This window comes from Mus musculus, chromosome 10 (genome assembly GCF_000001635.26).
Source record: "Mus musculus strain C57BL/6J chromosome 10, GRCm38.p6 C57BL/6J".
Classification (NCBI taxonomy): domain Eukaryota; kingdom Metazoa; phylum Chordata; class Mammalia; order Rodentia; family Muridae; genus Mus; species Mus musculus.
In genome coordinates, this window is record NC_000076.6 from 96,013,140 (window position 1) to 96,026,257 (window position 13,118).

The window sequence follows — 13,118 nt, forward strand, 5'->3', positions numbered from 1 at the left end:
CTATAATGAAAATCGAGAAACTGCTTTAAAGCTGACTTTTCCATATGGCTTGAATTTATTTTTTCTTTTCCAGTTTGAGAATTGACATAATACCAGATACTTATGCTTAATATGATCACAATATGTCTTAAGTTCTCACTCAGCTAACAGTCTACATTTTTTTAAGTTGAAGGAAAAGGTAACAAATTCCACTGAATTACAACATCAGTTAGAAAAATCAAAGCAACAGCATCAAGAACAGCAAGCTCTACAGCAAAGTGCTACAGCCAAACTCCGAGAAGCTCAGGTAAGTGGAAACTAAGGAGAGTGGAACAGAGCCTCAGTTCTTTTGTAGGGATAGAACTACATAAGGCAAAATACTTGATGATGAGTTCTTTTGATATTAAGTGATAGTTAGAACATACTCTTTATTTCTATAAGTAAAAATTAAAGTACTTTAAAATCATTGTAAACATTTGCTTTATATGCAATTCATAAAGTATTCAGGTATATTACATTTATTAGATAACATTATTTATTATATTGCCTAATTTGATCTAAAGATGGGAAATGGCTCAGCTGGTTAAGTGTTGTCTGTGCAAGCATGCAGCAGCTCCTGAAGCTTGAGCTCATACCCTGCTACCCAAGTGAACAGCCATGTGTGGTAGCATGCAGTTCACCTGTGGTTCCAGGACTGAAGAGTGGAGGGCTCTGGCCTAGCTAATCACTGCTCAGGAGAGACTGTGTCTCAAAGAGAAAGTGGTGAAGCCATGGAGGAAGACAGCCAGTGTTGATTTCTGGGCTCCACATGCATGTGCACACACATGTACATATACACTCATGCACACACAGTTTTGTAGTTCTACAATGTAATGTAGCATGTGTTGATCATACCTTTTACTTCTTAGCATTACCTGAACACTGGAACTAGGTAAAGAAAATATAATGATTGGATTAAATTAGTACAGATTCTATTATTACATGGCTTAGAAGGTTAAAGAAGTTTAGTTTTGTTTTGTGAGAGAGGATACAGGCTTGAAATGAATTTGCCTTTCATATTTGTTTATACCTTCTTTCTTTCATTTATTGGATATTACCGAGTGCTGGATGTCAGACACTGCTCAGTACCGAACATATAGAGGCACAGTGCCTGCCCTCTTGGGATGCAATCTAGTGGTGTGTGTATATAGGGATAATTGTGGTGTCTGTGGGGACAGTGAGGCATTTCTGCAGTAAGTAATCTTTCCTTTTTGAGTTTGATGAATGAATGACACAAGAGTCAGACAAAGAGAGAGACAGAATCCTGGATTCATGTATCCCTTCTGTGTTTAATCAGTAAATAGTATTGCCTCTATATGTTCGGTACTGAGCCATATTCTCAGCCAGGGAACTGATTCTGTGTCTATCTATGGCTGTGCATAAAACATACAAAGTGCCTGCTGCCGTGGATGCTTGCTGATGGTGCAAACAGCGCCCATGGTAATTAAGCAGGATGCACAGCTATCTGAGTGTCGTAGTCACATCCAGAAGGAGGGTCAGGGTGGGAGGCATGCAAGTGCTGTGTGAGGCTTACTGTGCATGCCAGGGTTGCTTGGTGTCTTAGTTTGGAATTCTAATGCGGCAACAAAACTTCATGACCAGAAAACACGTTGGGGAGGAAAGGGAAGGATGGCTAAGGATTTTTGCCTGGGCACCAGTTGAAATTGCTAGAATAAAAGCACAGATCTCCGTAGAGTGTCTGAGTTCCACTCGTCAGTAAGCACACAGAATCATCATCTCAGTGGGTTTTGTTGACATGACGTCCTCACTCTAACATTCTCAGTAACTACTTGAAGCTTCAGCATTCTTCCCAGCTCTGAATCCCTGCCTGGCTGATCCTGGCCTATTATTACCTACAATTACATCCTGATATGTGAGATTTTTTTCTTAAGTGATCTACCTTGACTTTCTATTCTTTTTCCTATTGCACCGTGTCTGCCTGTGCCCATATTTGCCTCCTCTGTCTGAATGTGACCCTTGACACTTCCTTCTGTCTTTCGAGCTTCAGTGGATAAGCCCACATATACTGCCCACTGTGGAGGTACCATAGTGTCTTATCATCTGATTCCTTTAGTCACTTATCTTCCAGCATTTTTTAATAAGTGTCATGAACAAGAAACCTATTCCTACATATCTCTTTATTTCTCAAAAATTCTTCCTAAACCAAATTTTCCTCTAGTTTCTACCCGCTTTTCATATAATTTACATTTAAGTTGTAAAAATAGTTTATATTTCTTTTCCTAGCTCAAGAAAACTGAGATACTTGTTAGATTTGCAACATGGAGGTTTTGGGCCTTGGTAAGAACAATTTGGCAGAGATGAACACCTGATAGGATTTCAAGGCGATGGGGGTTAAGCTGGATTGTATAACTGTAGGTTACCCTGGGATTTTACTGTTAAGAGTAGGAAAGAAATGAAAATGAAAACTTTGGTAGAGGTCAACAGCTAAGAGGGTTTTCTTACCTGGTGTCTCAGAGTTAACTGTAGGTGGAGACACAGCTGGAAATAAAACCACTGAGATGATTATTCTGTGTGGTTACTGGCGAGTGGAACTCAGACACTCTATGGAAATCTGTGCCTTTATTCTAGCACTTTTCAGAAGTATGGGAGGAAAGGGACAGATTGCAGTACTGATCTGGAGTTGGTATTTTGTGGGGTGGTTGTCTGGGGTATTTTGAGGTGACAGGAAATGAACTACAAGAAAAGTTTGAGGTTTAGAAAGAAAAGCTAGGCTAACATGAATCAGCTGGAAGGAGACTGAAGTGATAGGCATTGAAGATGAGGTCATGCAATCAGCAGATAGGAAGTTGTGGTCACTGAGTAAGACAGTCATACTTTTTAGTTTTCCTGATTTCAGACTATTGCAAAATCCTTGTGTGATTGCAGTATAGAATGAGTTCTGGTGAGGAATTAAGTTAATATGAATGTTGAGAGTGCACTGTTAATTCTGTCTGTGTTTTATATTTTGTGGGAAGTTTGCAGAAATTGAGAATAAGACAAAGACTAAATCATCAAGTCTTACTTCTTGAGTGACTTCAGGGATTTACAGGTAGCAATAAACTGTCAAGGGTGGCAATGCTGCAGACAGCCCTGGGCTAATCATAGATGATGGTAACTCCGTTCTCCTGGGAGGGGCTGTGAACAAGGAAGGAGTCAGCACTCAGGTGATTTCCTGTAAACCTGCTTCCCACCTTAATTTGTAAATAAAGGCTAGAGCCAGTGATTGGGTGGAGAGAGAGGGGAAGGTGGAGCTGAAGGTTTTGGGAGGAAAGGAAAGAAAGTGGGGATGACAGAGGAGGAGGAGGAAGGAAAGTGGAGCAGAAGCACCTGGACTGGAGAAAGCACAAGTTCTAAGGGGTCTCTTATATGGGGAAAATAGTAGTGAAGTGGTAGATCTGCCCAATCTAGGTGCAAAGCCTGTGTTCAGATTAATCGAGTTGTGTTTTCATTGCTTGGGCTTATTTGGGTTGGAGATTTACCACACTTCCAAACCAGCACAGGCTTATCTACGAGGAGGATGGCAGTGACAAAAGCAGGGGTAGGCGGCCTCCTCTGCTTGCCTACAGGACTAGTCTGATGGCCGGTTAGAGAGGGAGATGGGTAAACAGGATCCGGGAAGGGAAAACCTGATTTCAATGGAGAATGAAAACCGTGACTTCTGCAGAAAGCTTTGCCCTGGGGAACTTGGATGCCAGAAGAGTAGTCAAAGGTGGTGAGAGGAGTTCTTGGTGGCCGGAGCAAAAGCTGAGAGCAAGTAGGTGGTGTCATTCTTCATAACTGAAGCTTAGAGAAATGAGAAGCCCACTTGACAGTGATCAACTTTTAAATCATTCAAGATGCTGGTGCCTACTTGCCGCTAACACTGCATGGCCTACCTGTAAAGCTGGGGCTGTATTCTGGGTAGAAAGTAGATGTTGCAGATGTCATCTATTGCAGGATATTGAGGAAGAAGAGGGCTTTGCTGATTTAGAGGAGTCCTACTGGGCATAGAAGTAAGCTTGCATAAGTATATATGTGTGAGAGTGCAGTGATGTGGGGGTGGGCCGGGGGAGGGCCAGTGTAAGACAGGGTCTCTGTGTAGCCCTGGCTGTCCTGGTACTCACTCTGTAGACCTGGCTGGAACTCAGAGATCTACCTGCTTCTGTGTCCTAAGTGCTAGGATCAAAGGTGTTTGCCACACTACACCCAGCTGCACTGGTTGTTTTCATTCAGTGTTTATTTCAGAGCAACAGTGTCATGTGTCTTGGATATATACTAATGAAGAAGAAAGACAATGTATTTATATTCTGTGCCTTATGTTGTAGTGGGAGGTAGAAGGAAGTAAATAAACATGAGAGAAATAACTAAGCTCTACTGTGCTGAGCTAAGTGCAGTACAGTAGAGAAACCAGCATAGAGACTGTTGCAAAAGGCTACGGGTGGAAATGCATGGGCAGGACAGCTCCACCTAGAAGGTGACACTTGAGCAAACATTTGGAGAGGAGGGAGGGAATCACTTGGGTGTTAGGAAACATTTAAGGCAGTGGTCACTAGTCCAAAGGCCCGGAGGTAGGAGTGAGCCAGGGTTGTCACTGAGTGAGTCCCATGTGTCTGAAAAGGGCCAGCAGTGTAGGAAATAAGGTCAGAGTCTCAGGAAAAGGTGGTGTAAATGGTTTTGCTAAATTTATGCTTATAAATAATGTAGACTTATTAAATACGTGGTTTTAATTAATTTGCTACAAGAAAATGTAATTGTTTTAAGATGTAGGACTAATACTTTGAACAATTAAATTTACAATTAGTCATTTTGTGTTTAAGGAATAACTTTTTAAATTTTCCATTCTTAAAATAGTAATTTTAACTCTTTTAGAATGATTTGGAGCAAGTGTTACGTCAGATTGGAGATAAGGACCAAAAGATCCAGAACCTTGAAGCCTTGCTGCAGAAGGGTAAAGAAAGCGTTTCCTTACTAGAAAAGGAAAGAGAAGATCTTTATGCAAAAATCCAGGCCGGTGAAGGAGAGACTGCTGTTCTTAACCAGTTACAAGAGAAAAATCATGCACTGCAGCAGCAGGTATGCTTGTGAACTTGACGGTTCTAACTTTACCCTAGTCCCCGGGAGCTATGGCAGCTGTTTGTCAAGGAAATTCATGATCCTGACCTTTCTTACTTGTTTTAAAATGTTATTTTTTATATCATATATTTATCATCAAGGTAGGTCACTATGTATTGAAGGCCTGTACAGTGCTTTGATAAAAGATGTGTGTAGTTCATGTCCTAGGATGTTTAAAAAAAGAAATGAGTGATGAATTAATAAGTTAAATGTTAGAATCAAATGTTTGCTATTACTGAGTATTGTATAATATTTAAAACTCAATGGTTATTTATGTTTTGATAATGTATTTGTCTTTGGATAATATAAAGCTTCCTAATAGTTTTAATAAATTGTTATTCCAAAATATATAAACAGTTTAATAGAAATATATAAAAATCTTAACTGAAGCGGGGTGCAGTGGTACACATATTTAGTCCTAGCACTTGGGAGGCAGAGGCAGGCAGATCTTTGTGAGTGCAAAACTAGGCTGGTCTACATATCAAGTTTCATGCCAGTTAGGGCTATCTAGTGATATTTTATTAAAAATAGGTAAATAAATAACTGAAAATATTTTATATCTGATGTTTTGGAAAAATTAAGTAATAGTAGGTGCTAATTGGGGAGCTAGAGTGTAACATGAATTCCTGCCACATGTCCTGTTTAGTTGTTTTCTTAGTTTCCGTTTTGTTTTAAGACTGAGATCTCACATACAAACTCAGCTGATGAGGCCTCATCAGACAAGTACTTTACAATACCTTCTAGTGATTATGGGTGTGAAGGACAAACCATAATAATGTGACTAGAAGTGGGCATGAACTATATATTCTATATGGGCAGAACACCCATATAGAACTGCTAAAGATAAAACGGGTAAAATACTTGAGTAGAAACTAACACTGGAAAAAGGCATCAATGAACAGAAAAGCAGGACAGTTGGAAGCATTCAAAATGAAGCAGAGAAGAGAGACCCGCGTCTCCGTGGGGCAGCATCTCATAGGCTGGCTGAGAGTAGTGAGGAGGATGACTCATTAAAATGCATCTGTAGATTTAAAAAACCTCCCATGTACATGAAAGGAAATATCAGATGAATTAGGTTTCATCTACATTTTTAAAATGTATGCTTTTGAAAATACAACATTACAAAGGTAAAGTCAACCTAAAAACAGTATAATTTGTCTGAGAGCTTAGAGATACTGACAGTGGCAAGGAGCCCTTTGTTATCAGGTCAGTGGGGAGCTGCGGGGGCGAGGGTGACTACAGGGCCCATGTGAAATAGCTTTGTGTAGGGGAAACATTCTTTACTGAGTGTGCACCTTATCAGATCTCAGATTTGATACTTAAGTTAGGTGAGTTTTATTGCATATAAACTCTAGTTAAATAGAGATTATCTAAAAATAATAATATCTAGCTGAATTTGATGTTCCTAGGATTTGGGCTTATTATACTGGCTTGTTATGAAAGGTTTGAACATTTTTACTTGAAAAACCTTGCAATTACCTGTTATAGGGCAATTCAGAATTCTGAGGGTAGTTTGGTTTGAGTGTCTTCATTTTTGTTGTGGTTTGCAAACTTTGTAATTAGACTCTTGCATGTGTACTAGCTAACTCAACTGACGGAGAAGCTGAAGAATCAGTCGGAAAGCCATAAACAAGCCGAGGAGAACTTGCATGACCAGGTACAGGAACAGAAGGCACATCTTCGAGCTGCACAAGACCGTGTTCTTTCTCTGGAAACCAGTGTCAGTGAACTAAGCAGTCAGTTAAATGAAAGCAAGGAGAAGGTCTCGCAGCTTGACATACAGGTAATATGCTGTGCCATGAGTTTGTATGTATAAAACATCGTTTTAGACCATACACGTGTTTTTTGCATACATTTGAGTGGAAAATGACACAAATTAAATTATGTAGTTTCTTGAGGTTTTCTTTGTCCACAGATATTTCTGTTCTTTCTCCCTATGGACAGGTGATTTCTGTAGTGTAACTTTTGATTCCTACTTTCAAGGTCCTCCCTGGTAGGACTGTCAGCACAGTGTGAAGGTAAGTTAGCACATGCAGTGTCTGCGAGTACCCAGGAGCCTGTTGTTAGAGCGAGCTTACTGTGGAAGGGCTTTAATGCCTACGTCCAACAGTGTAGGCTGCAGTAGTAGCCAGGTCTCCACTCTTCATGAATGTAAAGGGCCTGGAGGTGGGTCTTCCTCCCATCCTCCCATCCTCCCATCTTCTGAGATGATGGTGCAGCCAGTACTCAGCTCCCTTACGTCTTCACGGATTACATGATTTTGGAAAATATGCCACATATATATTGAAGCATTTCATGATTTTTAGTTTATTGGATAAATGAACTGCTATATGTAAATGAAGCTGATTGCACAAAAATGAGTTCTTTGTCAGTGAGTTGATTACTTCTGTTATTTTAAGTATAGCTTTCTTTAGTTTTTAATTTGAACTCAGTATAGAGATATACCTTATCCAACATTATTTCTGCAGACTAAGTATTGAGATATTAATTATTTGAAGTTTTTTTTCTGCTTAAAATTACCCTTAACATGGATAGTTTACATCTTTTGTATTCACTTAGCTAAATGAGTATCATTTTCACTCTGCTAAAAACATTTTAATTTCAGATATATTTATATCTTTTCTACTTTTTGCTTTTTTTATTAGAGGTGACTTGTGCTAAACTTATTTCAGTACTTATTACTTTTAATAAAGAGAGTATAACTCTTAACTCCTTTGATTCTTGTTCAAAGTAGAAAGCCTGACGTTTTCAATATGTAATTTCTTGACTTTTAATGATCATCAAAGGAAAACTCTTTATATGAGAAGTTATCTGGAAAGAGTACATTTTAAATGTACTTTTAGTTTTATTGTTTGGACTCCATACTGAAACCCTTGATCTTTGGAGCCACCACTTGAAATGGCGTAGTTCAGTTGATTGTGATACTGGTAGACGTTAGATGTGTCCTTTTGAAAAATAATTCAGAAAAAAATATACAAGTTATTTGTCTTTTAGAGATAGGATCTAAGCATGTAACATAGACTAGAATAGAGCACATAATCCTTTTGCCTCTGCCTCTAACATGCTTGGATCACAGCCTAGTATCCCAACTCCTGGTACTGTTTCCTTCACAAGGGGCAGAGCACTGTGGGTTGGTGTCACAGGAACAGCTTCCTGCTGTCAGGTGGCCATCACTAGGAGTCTTCTCCCTCACCCACTTCTGTTTAGGAGATTTCACATATGTGCTTTTCAGTGTCTCAATTATTACTTTCTACTAATGCACCTAATTTTTAATACTTTTGTGATAAAATCAATATGTCTTAAGAAAGGAAAGTCAACAATTAAATATAGAATTAAAAATTTGTAAACTTTGTTACAGATTAAAGCCAAAACTGAATTATTACTATCAGCAGAAGCAGCAAAAGCTGCTCAGAGAGCTGATCTTCAGAATCACTTGGACACAGCTCAACATGCGTTACAGGATAAACAACAGGTAGGAAGACTGGTGATGTTTTGCTTGGTGTACACATACTAATACTTCCCTTCATACACATGAAATCATACGTAAGTAACTATGGTACTTGCATGTTACTTACATCTGGAAAAATGTTTGCATGTGATCAGAGTTGGAAATGATAATGTGAAAATATTTATAAGAGCAACCACATAAAGGTGTGCTCTTTATCTGTCTAAATATTACTAACAAAATTCCTGAGCAAACATCAAAAAGATGAAACAATAAACAATTTCTAGCATTTGCATGATGAGGATTTGTTAATATCCTTGTTATTTAAAACTTTGTAAGCAGGAAGTGGACCACTAAGGAAATTCAGGCTGACCATTACTTACCCAAAAGATCTGACATTGAAAATATCCCCAATACAAAACTTTTTGAGTAACAATGACGGATTTAGAGCACATGAAATCTTAAGTTTCTGATTAAGGGTTATTAACCTGTGAATTCTATATTCCAAAACCTGATTTTTCAGATTTTGTGCTCTGGAGCATTTCATATGTAACAAAGACTCCATTTGTATACAAATATAAAACTGTGCTAGAAACCATTCAGGATCCTTAAGAATCAGTTACAAATTGATACAATATTGAGATACATTTGTCACTATAGAGGGAAACTCAGTGTGTATGTGTTTGTGTGTGTGTGTGTGTGTGTGTGTGTGTGTGTGTGTGTGTGTGTGTGTGTGAGTGAGTGAGACGGGGCTGTTTAAGGATATATATATATATATATATATATATATATATATATATATACATATATATATATATATACATACACACATATATATATATACATACACATACATGTATATATGTATGTATATGCATGTGTATATGTTTTAAGAATTGAGTGGAAAATGAGGGGCAAGAGTCTTGAAGGATGATCAAGAAAAGTATTTAAGAAAATGCTATAATGAAACTATTTCTTTGCTAATTAAAAATAAAATAATTTTTAAAATTTAGAATTTCCCATATTTTATAGTGTTTTATGCTAAGGGAATAATAACTATAAATAGTGTATTTTTATCTCTGGTACTAAATACAGAAAGTATAATAGTGATCTAGGAATTTAAAATAGATTAGTAATAAGTTGAATAGCTAAAAAAAAATGAGTTATACCAAAAAAGATGGGAATTTATGCAGCTGCATATAATCTAGAGAACTACTAGAAAGTTTTATGGTAAATTGTTGTGATAAAATAAAGAAATTTAAAATAAAATAGTATGCAAGTAGGATCTTATTTTTATATTATTTACATAATTATTTATTTACTATAATGCTGGAGATCGAATCCAGGGCCACTCTCATTCTAGGAATGCTAGCTCCTACAGAGCCTCAGCCTGTTAATATCAGTACATAAAACAAGTAGAAGAGAAATTAATATACAGAGAAGACTAGCAGGAAAGTTATCAAAACATTGACACTGAAATCCCATGGGTGGCAGATGTACTAGTAATTTTTATTATATTCTTTCTATGAAACTGGATATTCTAGTGACTTAAGCAAGTGTCACAGATGTAACAACTACAATATTTTTGGAATATAATTTCTAGATAGTGCTTTGAAAATTGAAAACATTCAGCTACAGTATAATAGTTACTTCTATTAACTTGTTTAATGATCTGCCATATGTTTTAGCCTTTAGATAATACTTCTAGAAAAGTATTGAAACTCTGTTAACTGGCTGTGGAAGTAGCTCAGTGGCATAGTTTTTACCTAGCATATATGAGGGCCTGGGTTGGCTGTAGCTGTGGAGGGCTGAAGAGTTGGCTCACTGGCTAAGAGCCCTCATTGTTCTTACAGAGGACCTGGGTTCAATTCCCAGTGCCCACATAGCATCTCACAACTGTCTGTTGACAGTTTCAGTGGATTTGATACCCTCTTCTGACCTACACTGGCATATAGGCACAGAACTTATATGCATAAAATAATAAAGCTAAAATATTTTCAGTTAGCTGTTACACAAATTAGCTTGGTATCTAACAGTATGTACAACTCAGTCTTTGTTAGTAGATAAAAAAAATGGCTGATAAGTCACTGAATGTATCTGAAGGCTTATCGAGATATTTTCTTATATAAAAATATAATTTTCAGTTTTACTTTTACTGAATATTGGATTGGTACAAATTTACTTCCAATGTGTTTTTCTGCAGGAGTTAAATAAGGTCAGTGTGCAGTTGGATCAGCTCACTGCAAAGTTTCAGGAGAAGCAGGAGCATTGCATTCAGCTGGAAAGCCACCTTAAGGATCACAAGGAGAAGCACCTCTCTTTAGAACAAAAAGTTGAAGACTTAGAAGGCCACATTAAGGTTTGTGTAAAACCAGTCGGATTTGTCGTATTTTCCACTCAACAGCTTTGGGGTTTGATGGCCTTTACAGATTCAAAGATTGTTAAGTAAAAGAGAAAGACAAAAGGGTAAAAAATGTAAAAATTACTTTATCAATTAATATATTTCCATCTTTGTTTTCAATTCCTTCATTAATGGGTGGCTTTTATAAGTAAAAATTAACATAGTGCTAGTTTATTGTAAAGGGAAATTGTATCCCAGGAGACACCAAACAGTATAAGTCTTGTTATAGAATGTCTTCTCCCCTTTGATTTTTCCATTTCCCTACATATTATTCTAATCTAACATTTCTTCTATGGTGTGGTGTTTATTCTTTTTAAAACTTTCCATATCCTTTGGACTTTGCGTCTAATTTAGTAATGCATTTTTGACAATCATAAGCTCAGCCTTTCTTTAAGATAATTCTAAGTGCGGTGCTGGTTTACTAAAAGGTGAAATAATTGGACAGATCAGGGAAACTTTAATTTTGTTCTGGAAATACTAACAGTTAAACAACAAAAACCCTTAGGTTTATTATACTTCCATGATCAGTTGATGCAAGCTGTATGATTATAGAATTATGAGATGAGTGTTCTATATGGGCATCTACACCAGTATAATATAAAAGAATGGCTTTTACAATTCTATTTATGGGTGGTTCTTTTAAAATGCCAACAGCAGTAGTAATGACAGATTAGATCTGGTTCAAAAGAATAGGTGATAATATGTTACAGAAAACAGAGTAAACAGAGATAAGTCTTACTTGGGCCCCTTTCTGAAATAGTTGTAATCAGAGCAAGAATCTCTGGGGTGCTGTTGCACAGTACTAGATTATAGATAACACCTTATTCTATACATTTCAAAAAGGTACGAAAATGAGTCTTTGAAAGTTTTTAGCACAGAGCAAAGGTAAATGAGATATGTCTAACTTGATTTAAGCATAACACTATAGGTACCCCACTGGCATGTATAATGTCTATGTTTTGGGGGTTCATTTTAAAAATACTTAACTGAGGTCTCGGGAGATTTCTCAGTCAGTAAAGCCCCGCCGTGTAAGCAGGAGGACCCCAGCTTGGATACTTGGTACCCACATAAGATGTCAGGCATGATGGAAAGGGCCTGTGGTGTTTGTGCTGGGCACGCAGAGAAAGGAAGATCCCTGGAACTTCACGTTTGGCCAGCCTATCTGGATCTCCAAGCGGGCTTCAGTGACAGGCCCTATCTTAGAAAAAGAAAATGGAGAGATTGAGAAAGACACTCAATTTTGGTATTTGTCCTCCACCTGTAGACACTCCCCAAAGGCACACACATGAGAACACACACACACACACACACACACACACACTGATGAAATGAAAGCACATTGCTTCTATCTAAAACTATATATAGTAGCTTGATTTTATAAATTTAAAAAATCAGACATATAATATGTATGAGATGCCTGGTACAGTATAAACAACAGTGATATAATTAACAAAAACACTTAATAAGCAAAGTCAGGAATTTTAAGTGTTGTATATTTAAGATCAGTAGGTATAAGTTTGAGGAGTACATGACAAATCCATTCAATTTTATTTTAAATATCTTGTTATTTTTGTAGTTGTTAACTGCATATACATAGATAATATATCTTAAGTGGATATGGGAATAACCTGTTACTTAGTTTTGTTTTTCTAACTTAAATTGACAAACATTTGCATTTTTAATATTTATGTTTAAATTGATTCTCTTATAATTAATTTTAAAAATAACCACTGATTTATGTAAAAAGCCCATTCTAGATTATCTGACAGACCCTAATTAGAACCATTTTCTCATTCAGTGGTGGTTTCAGAATGGATTTCTATAAATGCATTATAGCTATTTTGTATATTGTCACTAACAATTTGTATGCAGACCAAATGTTATAATAATCATTAGGCATTGTCAAAATTCAAATGAATGCTGTACTTCACCCACAGAAACTAGAAGCTGATGCTCTTGAAGTTAAAGCCAGCAAGGAACAGGCTTTGCAGAGTCTACAGCAGCAGAGGCAGCTGAGCACAGACCTGGAGTTGAGAAATGCAGAGCTGAGTAGAGAGCTCCAGGAGCAGGAGGAAGTGTAAGCTGGCCTCCCACTGTACATCCCTAAGGTGTTGGTTGTTCACACCGACTTTAGAGAGTCACCAAGTGTGGTTTTGTTTCAGT

General features: G+C 37.3%; 1 protein-coding gene across 5 annotated transcripts in view; it reads left to right on the forward strand.

Moving 5' to 3' along the window:
- Positions 1 to 13,118, forward strand: part of Eea1 (early endosome antigen 1) — a 104,856-nt gene that overhangs the window by 72,477 nt on the left and 19,261 nt on the right. For all 5 annotated transcript variants that reach the window (NM_001001932.3, XM_006513522.4, XM_006513523.4 and 2 more), the window contains 6 exons: positions 167 to 286; positions 4,867 to 5,070; positions 6,692 to 6,892; positions 8,468 to 8,581; positions 10,758 to 10,913; positions 12,893 to 13,032. In NM_001001932.3, the coding sequence (NP_001001932.1) occupies positions 167 to 286; positions 4,867 to 5,070; positions 6,692 to 6,892; positions 8,468 to 8,581; positions 10,758 to 10,913; positions 12,893 to 13,032 (935 nt within the window). The remainder of the gene's footprint in view (positions 1 to 166; positions 287 to 4,866; positions 5,071 to 6,691; positions 6,893 to 8,467; positions 8,582 to 10,757; positions 10,914 to 12,892; positions 13,033 to 13,118) is intronic.